Source organism: Ochlerotatus camptorhynchus, unplaced genomic scaffold (assembly GCF_037179485.1).
Source record: "Ochlerotatus camptorhynchus isolate MF236.1 unplaced genomic scaffold, CSIRO-AGI_Acam_v1.1 ptg000070l, whole genome shotgun sequence".
Lineage (NCBI taxonomy): Eukaryota > Metazoa > Arthropoda > Insecta > Diptera > Culicidae > Ochlerotatus > Ochlerotatus camptorhynchus.
In genome coordinates this window covers 7,177,815-7,198,454 of record NW_027040560.1, presented here as the reverse complement: position 1 = coordinate 7,198,454, position 20,640 = coordinate 7,177,815, and the positions used below count along the sequence as shown (strand labels likewise).

Sequence of the window (20,640 nt, the reverse complement as noted above, 5' to 3'; positions counted from 1 at the left end):
AGCGTCTCGCATCGCAGGTATTGTCTCATCTTGAAGCGAATAATCATCCGCTCAGCCCGCACAACGTTCTAAGTATCTCCGTTCAGGTCAGCTTCGATTAGTTTCTTGTTGTCGGTTTCCAGTGGCGCATCACTGAGTTTTAAGTCGCGAGTTTGTTCTTTCGAAAACGCAATGCTAGTCGTTATGCAAATATCCGAAGCACTGCTGATCTTTGCCATTTACTTTCACTCTTCTACTGCTGCAGGTGAGTAAAGTGTGTCAATTTATTGCATCGTTGCAGCAACAAGAGTTATGAACATTGTCCACAGGAACAACAACGCCAAAATGTTCACACGCGCCAGTGTTCCACAAAATCCTTGGCCTGCGACCGGTCCCAGGTGAACAGGAAACGGGAGGCGTACTTCCGCTCTATGCTTCCGCCGTCAGTAAGTCTCGCGAAGACGCGGTCAACGCAAAATGTGCACGATTGTGTCGCGAAGATCCAGACTGCTACGGGTACCTGTTGGTGTTCAGCCAAAATGCTTGCTATGGCTATAGCAGCAATCGAACGGCGACGACACGTTACGACTACATAGACGAAAATAACCACCAATTAGTGACCGATGTTAATGTTGCATTTTTTGTAAAGACCACCTGCCTGGACGGTTAGTATACGTTTTGTCTAATGGCGATAGCAATCTTGGCGCGATGGAGGGCGGTGGCGGAGGGTTGAAAGGTACTCTCGTCTACTGTAAGTCACGGGTGGAGGATGAATAATGAGCGAACGGTTGGAACACTATCGGGATGCTTACCGACTACGGGTGCTTACTTGCTATTAGCATGTAGTTAGGGAAATCACGTTTACGTGATATCTTTTTTTTTTGCAGTGGATCACCCCTTTATCATCCTCCTCATTCATCTTCAAGGTTAAGCATTAGGGGAGGAAAACTTAATCAAACTAAATGTCATTTGTACATTTCTGTTGGAATACTAGTCACCTAGTATTCGATCTAATGATAATAGTTTTAATAAAGTTTTTTTGGGCGATTTTTTAGAATTTATTTAGACAATTTTAGTATTATGGTGGTATTTATCGTTTAACATCCTAGCTTCTGCCAGGGTGGCCAGTGAATTTTCATTTATAAATTCACGGATTTTCCCGGTTTTCCCGGTCGAAGTCTGACAAATTACCTGGTTAATACTCCGCAGAAAATGAAAGTGTTTAATGATTACATGGTTTAAAAACGGGGTAACAGCGGCGCCGGTGGTGTAGTGGTAAGCGTGATAACCTCTCATCCCAGCAGGCCTGGGTTCAATCCCAGTCGGCGCCGCTGGGATGTTCTGAGACATAACATCTCTGATCATGCCTTCCTTCGGAAGGGAAGCAAAGCCGTTAGTCGCCGGTTTATGAGGGTTATGTAGGGTAGCTCAGCACGAAAAACAAGATCGACGGAAAACAAATCAAGGAGAAAAAATTAAAGGGTTGTGCCCTAGACACGACCGCAGTATAACGTAGAACTACGCAAAATTGATGTATGTCATGCATTTTTGATTGTTTTACTTTATCTTAAATTTATCAAGTATTTCAATGTTTCGAGTATGGTTCAAAACTAGCGACAATTCATGTTAGCATAATCAGACCACGGTTCATCTGTGATCAATGTACACTAAATTTGACACATCGACTACAACAGGAACTGACATTTCGTCACATTTTTTTTTTTATTGATTTGCACCTTTTTTTATTTGATTTCAAACGCCGCGGGATAAAACAATTGCCAAAAAAATACATTAATTTTTTTCAGTAGCTCCATCATTAAATTAGGTTTCTGAAGCAGAGAAGAAAGTGAAGATTGCATTTTATGATAACGCAGTTAGGCAGTTGTTTTACCTGTCAGAAGACGGTACTTTAAATATTGAACAAAATGTTGGTTCATATGTCAACGAAGTAGGGGAGGAAGGGGTATAACCATAGAGATAATTCTAAGACCAGAAGGCCGAAGAAACGAGCTCAACTTTTTGGCTCAGCTCTGGTACTCTCTTCGTTTGTGTTTTGCATAAATAACTTTTCCGCGTTTCGTATTAGGGGCTTTTCATTAACTACGTAGACAATTTTTTTGAGATTCTTGCCCACCTCCCTTCCCCCTCGAATTTAATGAACAGCCCCGCTATCGGTGGAGCTACACGGCACTCTCTCTGCAACCAAGTCATGTTTGGCAATACAATGGAACATGAACGGTTTCCACCACAACATAAGTGACCTGGAGACTTTGGTTAGGGACCTTTCTCCGGCAATCCTCGCTATCCAGGAGGTGCACAAAGCAAGCGTGATTAGCAGGAACCGGTCACTGTCAGGGCAGTATCGTTGGATATTAAAGACAGGGAGTAACATGTACCACTCTATCGCCGTCGGAATCAGATCCTCACTTCCATACACAAAGATCACCCACCACCCCGGCTGATCTACCAATCGTTGCCGCAAGAATATGCTGTCCAATGACTGCCACGGTCATATCGCTCTACCTGCCATGTCAGACTGTTACCGACCTTAGGAACCATCTAGATAAGTTCCTAGACACCCTTGATGGACCCATTATACTGATGGGAGATGTCAACGGACATCATCAAGCCTGGGGGAGATACCCAACCAACAAGAGAGGTAGCGAGATCATGGACCTCGCCGAAACCAGATGTCTGATCCTCGTTAATGACGGATCCATCACCTGGACTAGTGGCCGGAGGCAGTCGACGGTAGACGTGTCCTTCGCCAGCGCAAGCATTATCCATCGACTTCTTTGGTGTGCTAGCGATGATCCGAGGGGCAGTGACCATCATCTGCTATCCAGCTGGATGAGAAACCCCCAGAAATATCTCGAAGACCTCGGTGGTTATATGAACAGGCCGACTGGAAAACCTGCTAGCGATGATCCGAGGGGCAGTGACCATCATCCGATTAGCATCCAGCTGGATGAGAAACCCCCAGAAATATCTCGAAGACCTCGGTGGTTATATAAACAGGCCGACTGGAAAGCCTACCAGGATGCCACGAAGGAGTATTGCAGACAAAACACCTACACCACCATAACTAACTTCATCGAGATGATGTTCCACGCTGCTACCGAAGCCATTCCAAGAACAAGCGCGACACCAGGTAAGAAAGCCTTGCACTGGTGGTCTCCCAGTACCAAAGCGCAAAACGAGTAGAAAAACGTCTTCCTGTAGACCACCCAGATCGGGAAGCCGCTCTTCAGAACTACCGAACGGAGAGGAACGAATGCAGGGACATTATTCGAGATGCAAAAAAAGAAAGCTGGGAATCTTTCATCGACGACATTAACCCCAGCCAATCGACAACCGACCTGTGGAGCAAAGTGTCGTGTCCGGGCACGCTTTCAATTTGCCAGTCGACAATCTCGGCCATGGTGACTGCTGATACGCTGGATCCTGTCCACACCGTCTCGGAGTGCAACTTGAATTCGATGTGAAAATTCAAAACCAACTGTTAGCCTTGAAAAAGGCTGTTTGTTGAACACGCTGGATCGTTGCGCGGTACTACTCGCGGTTACTGCTGCTGCTGGAAGGCCTCCTCTCGCTGATTCGATGCGCGACACTGCTCGCGGTTACTGCTGGAAGGCGCTCTCTCGCAACCGATGGTTCACCGCTCCGTTTCACGGCAACGGGTCGTGGTCTTGCTGCCGTTTGCTCTCTCTCTCTCTCTCTGTTCGATGCGCGACACTACTCGCGGTTATTGCTGCTGCTGGAAGGCGTCCTCTCGCTGATTTGATGCGCGGCACTGCTCGCGGTTATTGCTGCTATTGGATGCTACTCTATTCACATCAGTTGTATGAATGCCTAATGCGCGACACGGGTCGCGCTTTTATATGATACGTGTGCCCGCGGTTTTTCGTTCCCCCGCGTTATAGGCGATCCTCATTGGTTGACTAGTAACCGTTTTTCTATTACATCTAGTTATCCATGAGAAATGTTCGCGAGTCATAATGACTTTTTGCAAACTTGTCTATCGCTGGGTATCATTTATTTACTATTTTTTTTTTTTTTCTCTCAATAATGAAGGGTTAGTTTATTTGTTTTGTCTTTATTTTAAATCATTTATTTTATTTTATTTTTAACTCAACTCTATCTACTACACAAAGTAAATGCAATCAGTGGAAAGAGGAAAGCTCAAGGCATCACCATTGTACATGAAGGTGTGGCTACCCATGATCCGGTTGAAATCGTCGACACCATCGGGAACTACTTTGCTTCGCTTTCATCGATCGACAGTTACGACGAGGAGTTTTGTCGAAAAAACCACCCGACCATTAACTCGATCGGGGACATCGAAATCCCCGAGGGGGGCGACACATCTAAATCTCAATTCTAGATGCTCAAAAAATCTCACACTAGCCAATAAATCTTCGAAAAATCTTCTTTCATTTGTCGCATCTACTTGCATCGCGCATCATCTTTTTGCAGGAAATCTTCAAAATCGTGATAAATCTTCTTTCTATCTACTCAGCGTACGCGCAGCTAGACACAGCAAAACACAATATTTCCTGCATCGTAGATAGAGTCGTCCCCCTCGGAAATCCCCGAAGATGCAGAGAATTCGGAGATCAACCGACCATTTGGTTTGGAGGAGTTTTCACACGCCTTGTCGAAGGCCAGAGGAGGTTCAGCCGGACCGGACGAGGTGAGCTACCCTCTCATTCGAAATCTTCCAATGGGAGAACAGGCCAAATTCCTGGAACTCCTGAATCAAGAATGGACACAAGATTCCTTCCCGGAACAATGGAGGCACAGTCTCACCATCCCGATCCCCAAACCAAACTCTGCGGGACAAGAAGTCGACAAGTACCGGCCGATTTCCCTAACATGCTGCGCATCGAAGATAATGGAGAGGATGGTGAACAGGAGACTACTCAGATTCCTGGAAGAAGGTAATCTTCTAGACCACCGCCAACACGCATTTAGACCGGGGCACGGGACCAGCACCTACTTCGGATCCCTAAGCGAGGCCCTTCAGGATACATTTTCCAAAAACCTTACGCAGAACTGGTCACTCTCGACCTATCCAAAGCATACAACCGGGCATGGATGCCGGGAGTGCTTGACCAGCTGAAGAAATGGGGACTCAAGGGACACATCCTAAAATTCATCCAGAACTTTTTATGCAAACGTACCTTCCAAGTCACGCTTGGAAACTGCCGATCCAAAACATTCGAGGAGGAAACAGGGGTACCACAGGGTTCCGCGATCGCCGTTACCCTTTTCCTCATTCGGATGAACGATGTCTTCACGCGGTTACCAGTTGGAATCTTCATCTTCGTCTACGCGGACGACATCGTCCTAATGGCTGTCAAGAAAACGGTGAAGGCACTGCGAAGAAAGCTTATTCAGGCCGTCACCTACGTATCGGCATGGACCTCGTCGGCCGGTTTCCAGCTACTAAGAGCGGATTTACCCACATCTGTCCGATAAAACACCAAGTCCTCAGCACCAAAGTCTGCATCAAAGAAGACCTAATTCCGTTTCGGAAAACGATCCGAATCCTCGGGGTCTGCTTTGACCGACATCTCACCTTCGACACACACTTCAACGATGTCAAAAACGGATGCAAACAGCGTATGAACCTGCTCAAAACTCTAGCGGGACGACATCCAAATGCCAACCGAAGATCCCGACTGAACGTGGCGAAAGCCATCATCAACTCACGTCTAACCTACGGAATCGAAGCTACGTTCCTTGCCAAGCCCCGATTGATCGAAAAGTTAGCACCGGTCTATCAACAATCTCTCCGAATCTGGTACCCCCGGAATAGCTGCTTGCATCGAAGGATGACTGCTCCCCTTTGATCGCTTCATCTCCAAAACTATCTGCCAACGAGCCATCGGACTTTACCAGCAGACATCAGGAGACGACAAGGAAGATTCCCTCCTCACGGAGGCGAACAATTCACTCAGGGAAGCATCCAACCCGACTCTCCCCCCAATATCCAAGGTTTACTAGGTCGGAGCGAGGGGTTGGAACATGCCGAAGATTCTGACCGACCACACAATCAAACACCAATTCAGAGCTGGTGCCAATCCTTCAGCGGTGGCACAAGCGGTACTTGAACTCCAGAACCGGAAATACGGAGGATACACCATTCGGTACTCGGATGGCTCGGTAGCCCAGGGAAAGGTAGGAATCGGGATTTTCGGTCCAAACCTCGCGGAATGCCATAGACTCCCGGATCAGTGCTCCATTTTCTCTGCGGAAGCCATTGCCGCCTTCATTGCAGCCACCATTCCCGACGACCGACCAATAGCCATCTTCACCGACTCCGCTAGTGTGGTAGCCGCACTGGAATCCGATACGAGCAAACACCCTTGGATCCAGGCTATACAGGAACACGCGCCAAACAACACAGTCTTTGTGTGGATACCTGGACACTGCGGGGTTCATGGTAACGTAAAAGCGGACCAACTAGCCAACTCAGGTCGTCGTATGGCCAAGTACACGCGAATTGTACCTGGTCCGGACCTCAAAAAATGGGTATCAAAAATCACCAACGAACGTTGGGCTCGCGATTGGGCGGCCAGTGAAACCCCTGCCATCAGAAGTGTTGACCTATCGCGGCAGCCTTCTCTTCAGGAGTTATCAGATGAACCACTGGGTCGCCGGGACGATCCAGTGGGGTCAGTGGTGGAATGGGTCTTGGCTTATTTTTAAGGATTTTCGTTAGTTTCCAGAAGGGCCTTGCACAATCTGGGAGAGAGCGGATCTTGTTAGCAAAATGTTGATTTCTGAGGTCCACCATCCTGGCTTGGATGGTTTTTGTAAGACGATTACAATGGGTCTTCAAGACACGTAAACCAGAACGCTGGTATTGCCTTCGGATGGAGTTACGTCTGAGTCTGATGAGATCTTTGGTAATTCTATCAAGGTTCAGAGTATTGCTCACCTGTCTGGATACTGGCACGTGTTGTTCCCTGGCCCGGGATATCGCCTGCTCGATGGAACGCAGCCACCGGTAAACGTCTTCGGGTGTCTCCGGAAGAACACCGTAGTCGACACAGTGTTGGAACTGCTCCCAGCTGACAAGATGGTAGTTGCGTCGGGAAGCTTGGATTCGGTTGACGGATGAGCCTACTTCGGCCACCACCGGATAGTGGTCCGAACTCAGCTCCTGATGGGTCACAGGTAGCGAGATGTTGTCTCCCATGTTGCTGATGAAGATGTCTATCGTGGAGTGAACACCAGACCGGCTCAACCGGGTGGGACAGTCCGGCGCTAATATGGTGTAGCGAGCCTCTTGCAGGTCGTCGTTCAGGATGGTGCCGTTTTGGTTGCGTCGACTGTTGCCCCAAGCCTGGTGTTTGGCGTTCAGATCGCCAGCGATGATGTACTTTTCGCACCGTCGAGTTAGTTTGATGATGTCCTTCCGCAGGTCTGCTGCCGACCCGTCCCTGATGGTGACTTGCTTGGGGCAGTAGGTCGCAATGATGGTGATAGGACCGACAGGAGTGGAGACTTCTACCCCTAAAGCTTCGATGGTTTTCAGCTGGAAGCTCGGCAGAAGCCGACAGCAGATGTTTCTCCTTACAGTAATGGCCACTACCCCTCCCCCGGAGCTGGTTCGATCAAGTCTTAGAAGCCGGAAGTCAGGAAGGTGGATGTTTACCTCCGGTTTCAGGTGGGTTTCAGTGATAACGGCAATGTCGATGTTTTGTTTGTTGAGGAAGTCAACGAACTCGATGATCTTGATTTTGAGCGAGCAAACGTTTCAGTTGATGGTTTCACGGTCCATAACTGAGCATGAAGGTAGCCATAGCTTGGAGCTGGTCAGATTTGTTCTTGATGGTGTTGGCAATGTCGTGCATCTTGAGGTAGATGATCATTAGTTCCGCTGCGGTGAACCAAGAACCATCGTTGATTTCGGGCTGCGGTAGGGATGGTCCATCCTGACGCCAGTTTAGCCCAGGGGCTGCGGGGAGATCCTGCGGCTGTGGAGCAGCGGTCGTATCTTGTCCTGAGTTTGCAGGGACTCTGGCAGTTTGAACTTGAGCGGTGGCGGCCGCCGAAGCAGCCAATCGTTGATTGAGTGGCAGCGGTGGCAGCACTGTAATCGGTCATCGAGGTATCAGTGGGATGTTCTAGTCATTAATTTCCGGCACTTTCGTGCGGCCAGGCTGGTTTCTCGTCGATGCTTTTTTTCCGGATCTCGATGTACTCGGTGCGCTTAGGGCAGGCTTGCTTGTAGCTTTGTGATCAGCACCGCAGTTGGCGCAAATGGGATCGGCTTCATCGAGTCTGTCGCAGGCATCGGTTTTGTGTTGTGTGCCACACTTGATGCAGTGGCTGACCGTATGGCAATTCTTCGTTCCATGCCCGAACAGCAGGCAGTTCGAGCATTGGGCGACTCAACGACTGACCGGCTTGCACCGCTCCAACTTCACCACTATGTTGAACAGAACGCCGATGCCCTGGAGGTCCATCAAAGTTGTTGAGTTCTTCTCAAGGTGGGCCAGCAATAGCTGGTCGCGGTACTTGACGGCCTTGTTGTGGCAGGCCATCTTGTGAATTTGGACCGGCTTTAGTCCATTAGCCACCAGCTCTTCCAAGAGGACGCCTGTGGCCATGTCGTATAGTCCTCGCAGGACCACCTTGAACGGCTTAACAGCCTCGATGTCGTGGGAGAAGTACTCCACCTGTGCTTGGTCCAGCATGACCTGAACCGCGTTGTAATGGTTCAACGCAGGAACCATCAATTTGTATCCTTCCGTGCACAGCTGGATGGTGCACCGCGCGATTTTTTACCCATGGCTGGGTCAGCGAGAGCGTCACTAAAAAAAAATGTAACAACGCGATCGAACGAACGAAGAGAGCGAGAGAAGAAACGTCGACTGGATTCGATGAAAGCAAACTGTGGAATGACGAAGAAAACGATTTGGCAAGCGTTTTTATTATCGCTGCTTTTCTCCTCCCATGTAAGCATGCCCAATGTGTCGTTTGTTCCATTTGCGCTCTATCTTTGCGTCCGTGTTTGGGATTTTTCGTAACATGTCTGAATTTAATTTTTTTTAATGTGACCCCCCCAGAAATTAAAGACGTAGTCCTACGTCAAAAAACGGGGTATGGAACTATATTTAAATTTTCGAACTTGGAGTTATTTTATATTTTGGGATATTTTTTAAAGATTCTGATAGGGTAGAGAACTACTTCGGCCTAAGCGCCCATTTTGGGCCTATCAAGCAGAAACCATCAAATAAATCCATGATTTCGGCGTTAACAGGTAAATTATGCGTTTGATGCGATACTTTAGTTCAAATGCTACCGAACGAAGTCAATAAGAACGCCCAATATTATCAAGTGAAGCGCTCCGACCCAATCAATCTTTATCTTCATCCGATAGGCTGAAGTGAATTCATTGGCGTTTCAATGGCATTTCAATCCGTAGGCCGAGTTTGGCGTCAAGAAGCAGTGTTAGACTTTTAACAATATCTCAACAATTTGTTTCTCTTTATCAAGTCTTAGATTAGACGAAATTTCAAAATCTCGGATGTAACGAGGGGGGCGACACATCTAAATCTCAATTCTAGATACTCAAAAAATCTCACACTAGCGAATCAATCTTTGAAAAATCATCTTTCATTTCTCGCATCTACTTGCATCGTGTTTCATCTTTTTGCAGGAAATCTTCAAAATCGACATAAATCTTTCTTCTATCTACGCAGCGTGCGTGCAGCTAGCAACAGCAAAACACAATCTTTTCTGCATCGTAGATAGAGTCGTCCCCCTCGGGATGTAAGGACTTACGAACTTTCGTGTTGGATTTGGATTAGTTTTTTGGTTTCTTGCTCTTTATTTTTTTTAAATGTCTGTTACCTTTGGCAGATGTTAAACTAAAAAGAACTCCCGGGCATTAAAAAATTTCGAGATTCTAGGACTTGAAAACAGATCCCCCCTTTGAAACATAGGCAAATTTTTCCAGTTGGGATAGCAATGAATTTTGGTACCGGAGAATAACTAATTAACTCGTAAAAAAATCAGTTTCTTAAGGTCACAATTCAACAACGATTATGAAAAAAAATACGCACTGCATGCAAGCACAAGTTTTCCTGGCAAACTAAAATAAAACGATGGAAATCGCACATGTTGCATACATTTAGGCAATAATAAAATATGACTAAAACTAAACTTAAATCTATAGCTAGCTTGCCTATCCTACAAGGTTTTTTTTTTTTGTCACGCTAATCCATAATTTTCCTCGCCTAACATCTCAACGCTTCACTAATTTTCTCACGCGACAATGCCTACTCCAAGATGAATAGCTTCTACTAGCCTTCCCATTCGCTTTTATGATAATTCCCCCCGTCGTCACCGCTCGCACTAGCACAGTAGTAATTAGCAACACTGGCAATATCCTCATCCAATTACCTAAACCATTCATTTTCTATTCAGTGTCACAAAAATGCGCCACCAGCAAATTGTTCCCCCTGGTGACGATACCGGGCGCTAGCCTGGTCGGTCAAAACTTCCAGCAGTTGCCCCGACTGGTCACTAGGGACGAATGTGCGAATGCGTGCTTCCGTGAGCAACGGTTTCCCTGCCGATCGGCGAGATTTGTGAGATCTTTTCGGAACAATCGACATCGCTTGTGGGCCAAGATCGATCGGGTTCAAATGGGGCAGTGCTTCCTCAGTCGCGGCGATAGATTCAGCCATCCGGAAACGTTCAGACGCGGCTGGGAGGAGGATGAAGAGTACCTGGAGAATCAGTGTTATGAGATCGAACGAGGCGAGGCGAGTTGTTCGTTCGAACAGCACCGCGATACGGCTTTCGTCTATGCCGATGATTCGCTGATCGTATCGGGGGAGAAGAGCTGCAGTGAGCGGTGTTTGGCTGAGGATCGCTTTGCCTGTTTGGGATACACGTATTATAATGCTTCCAGAGTGGGGCGGATTGCTGAAGCCAGCTGCTTTCTACACTCGGACGATTTGACGAGCATGGGTCCGAAGGCAATCCGCATGCTGTTTGATTCGGTTTATGCTAGAAGAGTACCTTGCCTGAAGCTGGAGGCGCAATGCTATAGCAATAGAATGGAGGTGATCTATGAACCAGATGTGCTTTTTCAGGGAAGTATGTATCTGAATACTGCCCACAAGAATTGCAGTTTCGAGATGACTAGTAATGGAACAAAGATTCTGGAGATTGCAACAGGTAATGAAATAGTAGAATCTCGCTGTGGCATTCGAAGAGCATTCATCAAAGGCAATATGTCCAAGTGAGTATCGAAACTGATAGTTTTTAAGACAAACGACGAACATTTACGAGCATTCATTCAGTTTTCTAGTATTCAGCTACGTCTACATTCAGCAACACCCCGTAGTTCGCACGCAATCCGACCGACTTCTCAAAACGGGTTGCATACACCATTTCGATTCGAATAACATTACACAGTTGATGAACAACCTCCCGATGCAGTCAACCGTTGATTTTATCCCTCACAGTCAGTCATTTAGCTTCGGCTCGACGGAAATCCACAATGGCACGTCCAAGGTTACCAAACAGATAACTACCATGCTGCGAGATGTAGAAACGCAGGCGGAAATCTTCGAAGCAACTGTCGGACAACTACTGGAAATGCGAATCGAATCCTTGAATCGCGACTACGATCTTATGCCGCACAGCTTGGTCGCATATTCGGGAGAGCAAACCGTCACGCTGCTAAACGACAAAGGTTGCCCGCTGGACAGGCAGCTCTTTCCAGGCTTTCGAAAACAGAAGAATTCCTCCGAAGTTGTACTAGCGGCACGCTTCCACGCCTTTATGTTTCCCAGATCAACTACGGTAAATTTCAGACTCACAATTCAATTTTGCTACGAATCGTGCCCTAAAGCGGTGTGCTTTTATCAATAAAGTTTATTTCTTAAAATCCTATATCTTTGATAAGTTGTTTTTTTTTCTCTTGCGAGTGACTAAAAGCATGCAAACTACTTAATCTCAAGTGTGCGGACAACGAGTAATTTCTGTTGATCCTAGTTAGGAATTCGATCCCTCAGATAAGCCATGATCGACTCCGTTCCTTTTTCCAGGATCTGATGGCGGGGCTGCCGGAAGCCGTTTCCAATCAATTCCAATGTACTGAAAATACGAAAACATTTACTACAGTGATGGACAATATTCTTCACAGGCACTGTCATCTTACGTAATATTTTTCAACAACCCAAGAACCGGAGGTACTTGTTTGACATTGTTATTGGCTAAATCCAGCGTGGCTAACCGAGGTAGTGCAGCCAATCCATTTTCGGAGGCGTCAATTTCCTCGATTTTGTTGTCTCGAGCTAGCAGGATTTCCAGCCCTTTCAACTCGTAAATGCATGGAGGAATACGCTTCAGCTGGTTGTTGGCCACGTTCAGTTCACGCAAAGTTACCATGAGACCAACGACTTCCGGCAAATCGGTTAACAAGTTGTTGGAAACGTTCAGATAGCCGATTCGCTCAAATTGCGAGAAGAACGTGGGAATCGTTTTGAGAGCGTTGAAGCTAATGTTGAGCTCCGTCATCTGATTGGCCAGGTGCGTGAGTCTATAATTTAAAGTTTTTCACTTTTCTTACAGCTGAAAATATTAGCGCCATCATCTTACCCTGCTGGAACTTCTGACAGTTTATTCTTACTGATATCGACATTATACACCGAAGCCTCCGTAGCGTCCAGGAAAACTTGTTCTGGGATATCGATCAGGTTCTTGTTGCTAACAATCATCGATCTTCCCTTCTTCATTTGGTACACATCCGGGAAGGTACTTTCCTCAAACGGAGCCTTGACTTTCTCCACCCCTTTCCCTGGTCCATCTCTTTCCCTAAGCGTCTTCAGGATCCGCTGCGTTCCGCACTGAATGATATCCCTTCGAATAGACCTGATCGGATTACCATCCACCTGCAAGCTCACCAAATGTGCCAACGTAGACAAACATGAGGGCAGGCTGCTGATCGAATTATTCGAAATATCCAGTCGAGTCAGGCTGGCAAGCATGGCAATCTCGTCCGGCAGCTTCTCGATCTTGTTATCGCGAAGATCCAGGACCTTCAACTGTGGCAAGTTTTCACAAAAGTCCGCCGGAATGTATTTGATAAAGTTGTTTGAAATGTGAATCTCTTTCAGAGCGTCGCATCCGGTGAAGTCCGGCAGCTCCACGACATCATTGTGCTGTACGTACAGACATTCCAATTTTCGCAGTTCACCCATGACGGGTGGAAGTTGTTTCAGATCATTCTTTGCCAGGTCCATTTTATGCAGATCTGTCGATTATAGCGGAAGTTTTTGTATGAGACGAATCTTGGGGATCGCAGCAAAAGGGCAACTTACTTCTCAAATTGACAATATCGTTCGGTAGCTCTATGAGCCGGTTTTTATTGAGCGTTAGCTGCTGTAGACGCACAAGGAACCCAATGCCACCAGGAAGCGAATTAAGACTGTTAAAAGATATGTCCTACCAATGCAGATGGACACAATTAATGTACTAATTTTCTAGTGTTTAGCTAAGCTAGGAGAGTTTACCAGCACTTCCAGCATGATCAGGTCGCTCACGTTGCTGTGAATTTCAGAAAAGTCATTGTGGGAAAGGTTAAGATTGATCAGCTCCTTCAACTCGAAGAAACTCTCCGGTAGCTCGGTTAGCTTGTTACGGCTAATGTTTAGCTTGGTTAGTTTGGTAAGACAACCGATGCCGTCCGGCAGGCTGGTTAGTGCGTTATCTTGTAGCTGAAATGGATTATTCGTTTAGCATGATTTTAATTTAAACGTCACATATAGGTGATTGGTTTATGATGCTTGTAATTTGATTTGAGTGATATTTCTTCAGATTGTAATAGTTAAATTCGATGTTCGATGGTAATCTGTGGTGAAGTCGAGAAATGAAAGGCTCAAATATTTTAGACTTGCTATTCAGTATTCATCAATTATCTCTAATTTGTTGCATCTTCTTCAACTTGGACACATTTTTTAAACCAGTTAAATGCATTTAGACTAACCAATCAAATGTCAGTTATTTCACGAACATATTTCGGAATTAATTGCGCTCCATTATTACCTCCATACACATGTTACCAGACACTCCCACATGTATGATGTCATCGCAAAACTACGCTCTATATCGCTTAAATGGCCGGAATAATTGTTATGACCCCTACCATACCCCAGCTACACAACCCACACTTACATTCAACACCGTCAGATCGGCCAGATTTTTCACATTTTCACTGATGCAGGTCAGCGAATTCGAGCTGAGATCCAGATTGGTCAACGTTGTCTGATGCCACCAGCTCTCTTCTTCGTTGGATCGATCCAAATCGTACCGGACATCCTTGTTATCACAGTCCTCCGAGTCACTCAGATTCCACACCTTCTCCGGCACTACAATGGGAAACGATTCGAAACAAAACCAGAGAATTAACACAATCCACAGTGCCCACCGGAAACTGACCCCGAATCTTGCGATAGCGCCGCTTCGGATACGGGATCCGGGTTCGCGATCTCCTCATTGTGCTTGTTGGCGAGGGGTCCTCACTCAAACTGTACCACATTTCTTCACTCTTCCCCAAATAGGAAGCAACCACACACAGAACTAGCGCTGCACCAGAAAGCCCCAACAAGAAGATCGACCAGGGATAATCAGGAAAAGGATACTTTTCCGCTGCAGCACTGACTTTTTATTCGAACAAAACCGCCTAGCGCGTGGCACGAGAAGCACTGATCTGAGCTCACGATCGGAACAATGGCAAATGGAAGATTAAACTCAACACTCCAGCAACGACACCGTCGTAGATTTCGGAACCAATAGAACGTGAAATTGGGTTTCTACCCGATAGGGGGCATAATTACCATACGGATGAATACCGTCGACAAATCGGCAATACACACAATGTTGCTTGCGCTCGTTCAGCCCGGGCCCAAAATCAGCAGAAAATATAATTGCAATACCTTAAAGCTATCCAGCTGGAACCGATATCCACTTAAAACCAACGGTTGCTGAAATCTATGTCTGTTTTATTTTTGTTTATGACGCGACGTTATATCACAAATCATGCTGCTGATGCACACACCTCCCCCCCACTAAGAGGGAGGGCATGTTTTGTTGTGGCATATGAAAACAAAAATGCATTCACGATAACTCGCACCGCACATGTCACGGTCGTCGTCGCAATGAGGGGATCGACTATTTCAAGGACAAAAACTTACCCGTGGCCAATCCCTGTGCCGCAAGATTCAACACACCCGATTTGAGCGCTTGCTTGATCTTCGTCTTGCTCAGCACTTTATCATCTTCCGTCTTGTTCTGCCAGTGGAATACCGGATTCAGTTCCTGCTGTCGAATTCGACTGCGTACGGCGCGAGGCTTCATCATCTCCGAGCTGTGTGCTACTGATTTAACAACACTCTGATGGTCGAAGCTGCTACTTAGGAGGTGTGCTAATTGAAACTAATGTTATTAACGATTTTTGTTTGTAACACTCATGTTGCTCTTCTTGTTGGTTTTCGTTGTTTGTGCAGATGACTGCTGTCTGAGTATCTTTTTTTTTAAATTTAATCAAACATTTCACTCTCTGATTCGTATCTGGATAAAAACAACAAAATGGCAAAAAGGCTGGCTATCTGAGGAAGAATGAGCTCGTTGACAGCAGCTGATTGGCTGAGCAATAAAGGGGGTTAGTTGATTCCAAGGCTTTCCCTTAGTAGTGGGTTGGTTGATATGCTTTTACGGGTGTACACGACCAATGAGAATAGCTCAGAGAGAGAGTCACTTTCCTCGGTTGTATGAGAAATTAAAAAAAAGCTGGCAGTTACTCTGCGATGAATTCTTGCAGTTTATAGAAATGTCTACATACAACTAAGTAGAAGTTACTCTCTCTCTGAGTTATTCTCATTGGCCGTGTAGGAGATGTGCCATCAAAGGTAAGCTCATCGCGGAAAATTTGACAGCATACATGATGGAACAATTGCATGCAATATTGAAAGCGATTGTCAACAGTGGCGATATTGGTGATATGAAAAAAAATCGTTGCTGCAATCCACTTAGGACGTTCAAAATTAAAGAATTTCCGTATCCATGCAAATTGGTTTGGAACAGGAATGCCAGATGGTTTTAGAAAAAGTCTTCAACAAGATTGAACAAATAACTTCACGGGAACTTTTTAACTTGGTCAGTGAGGGGTGGGACTAAGATGTGGCAAGGATAGACGAATACCCACCCCCTGATTCTCCCTCCCCTAATGTTCAGATTTTTTTTAAATTTCACAAGATCCTGAATCTTGAATAAGGTGATGTTCATAAGCTTTTTAAACTGCTTAGGAAGGAGGGGTGGGGGGCTGATATTTTGTGTGTTTGAACTGTGTCTACACAGTCCAAGTAGAGGAGAATAGCAAAACTAGAGCAACACAATATCAAATTTGACTATCATTTTCATTTTCATTTTCATTTGTACAAGGGGCCATGTCACCGATGTGAATATTCACACCATCCATAATACACCAGGGAAGGGGAGAGGAGTGAACAACACAGCATCTTTACCCATGGGGGTTAAAAAAGTTCTGCGAGGTACACTTATGGTGAACCAGCTGCTCAGGGATTGTAGAAAGGAAGAGGGTTGGGTAGGTTTAAAATGCAGGATTAGATGCCATCACGATTGAATGTGCATGTTTAAAAAACGTTGATCCAGGTACCTATCATATAAATTTGCATATCATCTAGTTATGGTTATTGTCAATAATACTTACATTTCGATAAAGATGATGCTACCAATTTTACCTTAAATGTGAAACTTTTTTTTTCCTTATTTTTTGTTTACCGTCGATCTTGTTTTCCGTGCTGAGCACCAATGCTACCGACGCGCCAGGGAAGCAGCTCCCACACACCTGGACCCTACCTATCGACCTATCAAACTCATGAACCGGGGACCAACGGCCGAAGGCGTGATCAGAGATATTATGCCTCAGAACATCCCGGCGGCGCCGACTGGGATTGAACACAGGCCTGCTGGGTGAGAGGTAATCACGCTTACCACTACACCACAGGCGCCGCTATATGTTGTTACCGTTTTGGTTCCTGTACCCTATAGGCCCTTTCGATAAGTATCCGCCGCTGGAGGCGCTGCGTAGGAAAAAGTGATGAAGTGTAAACAAACTGTCAAACCCCATACGGCGTTGTAAAAGGTGGAATAAAATACATTTTATTTGATAATTCTGATGCTTTCTTGCAATTTTATCCACATATTATAAGAATAAGATTATTTATCTACGCTATGGTAAGTGATAATTGTGATATTAATCCATTTTAAGATGGAAAAATGTCAATGTTATGATTTCTTTTCAGAGGGAACGAAATGGTGATCGTGAAAACAACTGTGTTGTTTTCAGTTGTAGGAGAGGAAATTGCCAGTTATTTCCAGTTCCTCACAAGGGTAGTAAAGTTTTCAGCAAGTGGACAAAGCTCTTGGAATTAAACGGAAGACCAGGATATAAAATATGTGGCGACCATTTCAAACCAGAAGACTTCCTGTTCCGTGAGATAGTTTTTATTGATACATTAGAAATTGTATTTAATGATCATTTATTTTTCAGTAAAACGGACAAAGTTAAAAACCACGGCTATTCCGTCGGTTCTGCCAATGCAGATTAAAAAGGTAACGTTGAAGCCAGGATGCTGTATATCAGGATGCCGGAAAACTAATAGTACGTTCAGACTACAGAGTTATAACATGTTATAGCGCTATCTTGATGGTGGTTTCTGTGTTGCAATTATTTGACAACCGTTATAACATGTTATAACTCTCCAGTCTGGACAGCGTTTAAGCCACTTGTAAGGATTAATCCGGCATTTAGCTTAAGGCGAACTAAATGGAACTGCGTTCTACGTCTTCCAGCTGACGAGTCATCGAAGTGGCTGAAGATTTGTCACAAACATTTTAAATTAAATGATTTCGTTCAAAGTAAGTCCATTTAAACTATTCATTGCTAAATGTATCCATTGATTTATTTTTCATCAGTAACATCTCGCTACCTCAAACCTAACGCAGTTCCAAGCCGAGGAATCGCACCAAAAAGCAAGCGCAAAATTAAAATTTTTGTCAAAGAGGTTCCTGTTCTAGCCGAGACTAACGTACCGGAACATGGATACAGTGTTCCATGGAGAATGCCTCGAAGCAGAACTATATGTTTTGTTCCTGGGTGCACAGCACGGGCAGGAAACGGCATAAAGTTGCATCGGTTTCCTCGCGATACATTAATGTTGAAAAAATGGACTCATTCCGTAAAAACAAAGAAGCCTCCTTCGAAGTACTCCAAAATCTGCAGCAGCAATCTGCTACAACATTTAGTTTTAGAAACAATAAGGATCCAATTTTGTTAACAAACTATACAAGATTTTTAAGTCATTCACTAATTTTAATAGATTTTAATAAATACGAAATATACGAGGAAAAATAAATATCTGAAAAATCTACATTAAAAATGTTTGACATTTGAGTGCAGAGCACAAGTAAATTATAGACATGGTGATGTGTTGTCAAAAATTGGACCCAAATTGCACATAGGGTCAATTACCTATTTATGAATTTCCTCACTATTTACTATGATTTATTTTTAGGAGGAAAACGTCTAAAACCTACAGCATGTCCATCTTTATACCTTCCAACGACTGCTGTGTTACAACTTCCAAATCCGTACAACCGACCAAAAACTAAACAACGAACTATTCGAAGTCAGAATCATCTTCAGTCCCATGATGAAACATTCATGAATCGTCTTTCTTCAACATCGTCAACGCAGTCTGATTCATTACGAATAGAGATTTTAAAGAAAATGGCAGAGATTATTTAAATTCTGTTGACAATAAATTTAATTCAACGTTTTTGTCTCGTACGGATCATAATAAGGATGATATGCAAACCAACCATGTGGAAGGAGTGGAAAATAAATTCTTTACTACAGTGTCAGATGATAATGGATGTAAACCAAGCGTTACACACAACGATGTTACTAACTCTAATGCAGATACTAATGAAAACTCAACATTCCTAAAAACTGTTAGTAGAGGAATTTCTGAACGAGGAAAGGAAGCTACGTTAACCAACTTGATTAAAACTGATAGAGATGCAATTGTCTGGACTGGAGTAGCATCTCTTGAGCAGTTGGATTCAATTTGTATTTCAGTCAAGATAATTGAAGATCAGTTGTATAAAGTGCAGTTCAGGATGTCAGCCATCGATCGGGTTGTATTAACATTAGCAAAATTAAAGCAAAACATTTCGTTTATTGCTCTTGCTACTCTTTTTGACGTAGCTACTTCAACAGTGTCACATTATTTCAGTCATACAATACAGGTGAGATTAAGATTCAGAATACCGAGTGTGCAAAATGCGTGTCGTTGCTACGGACAAGCTCACTTCTCGGCAACGGGGCAGGATCGTCACACATTTTGCAGACTCATTATTATGATAATTAATTTTGTTACAGTAGTTTACCTTACGATTACACGGTTTACACGATAAGAATATGCTTAAAACTACATTTTTCTTTCAATAACTAATCTTATTTCTATTTTTTGCAGATTCTAGTGGAAGTGTTGCAAAAGTTTGTGCACTGGCCTGACCGTGAAGAAATAGCTATGAATATACCACTATGTTTTAGAGGAAAATTTGAAAAAGTGAGGTGTGTGCTGGACTGCACCGAAATTCCTGTTGCTACTCTTAAATGCATCAACTGTTGTATTGCATGTTATTCAAATTATAAGGGAAGGAGGACTATAAAATTCCTTCTTGGTGTGACCCCAGGTGGACTCATCAGCTACGTGAGTAAAGCATACAGTGGAAAAGCATCTGACAAACAAATTTTTGACGAACAAAAATTTGTAAACTTGCTTGATGCTTTCACTGATGAACTGATGGTTGACAAAGGCTTTAGCATTCAACAGGAATGCCTCAATAAGGGAATCCGTCTTCATATTCCTCCGTTTTTGCGAACTGATCGACATACAGAAAGAGATGCTATACTGAATGAAAGCATTGCAAAATCCAGGATCCATGTCGAAAGAGCAATACAGCGGATAAAATTTTTTGGAATCATGCAATCAACAGTTGAAGCTCCTGTATTGGGTCTAGTTAATAGCATAATGACCGTAATATGCGCACTGGTGAACTTATCTTCACCTATTCTAAAAGACGATACGTTTTGAAGATTGGATGGTACTTATTATAAGGTTAAAACTTGTATTTTTATTCAAATGTTATAACGATATTAATAGTAGCTGAAAAAATATGACAATTTTCAAAATAAATACTTTAAAACTTAATCCTCCTATTTGAAGGTAATTGTTATGATGACAAGATAAAAAAGAATAAATTTTGAGATTTAAATATTCATTCGGAAAACTTTTTAAACTCGAGAAATTATGCTACTTTATAAAAAGAAAGGAAGATAAACTATAACTAAACTTTAACAATATTTAGGGGCTCACAGATTATTTGAGAGGCAGTAATCTATTTAAATAAAGAAACATGTACGATATGAACCTATAACCACAGACAAACAGACATAACACTCGCAAGTTTTTCATCGAACAAGCATTTAACGTTTAATTTATAAGTATCGTAGTTGGTAGTACCGCCACCTGTGGCGCG

The 20,640-nt window shown here is 44.2% G+C and overlaps 2 protein-coding genes across 3 annotated transcripts; one reads left to right on the top strand and one right to left on the bottom strand.

The window, feature by feature from the left end:
- Positions 1-73: 73 nt before the first annotated feature.
- Positions 74-11,883, top strand: LOC135697452 (uncharacterized). The gene is made up of 4 exons (XM_065217189.1): positions 74-244; positions 309-644; positions 10,426-11,248; positions 11,310-11,883. Exons 1-4 carry the CDS (start codon positions 172-174, stop codon positions 11,881-11,883), a joined length of 1,806 nt encoding a protein of 601 aa, XP_065073261.1. The 5' UTR covers positions 74-171.
- f-cup (flyers-cup) lies at positions 11,765-15,555 on the bottom strand. 2 transcript variants are annotated; one of them, XM_065217186.1, is made up of 7 exons: positions 15,207-15,555; positions 14,188-14,381; positions 13,527-13,730; positions 13,335-13,458; positions 12,613-13,267; positions 12,173-12,553; positions 11,765-12,108 (listed from the first exon to the last, which is right to left on the bottom strand). In XM_065217186.1, exons 1-7 carry the CDS (start codon positions 15,370-15,372, stop codon positions 12,003-12,005), a joined length of 1,830 nt encoding a protein of 609 aa, XP_065073258.1. In that variant the 5' UTR covers positions 15,373-15,555; the 3' UTR covers positions 11,765-12,002. The 2 variants fall into 2 exon arrangements, with proteins under 2 accessions (XP_065073258.1, XP_065073259.1); XM_065217187.1 differs by lacking the exon at positions 15,207-15,555 and adding an exon at positions 14,452-14,755.
- Positions 15,556-20,640: the final 5,085 nt, after the last annotated feature.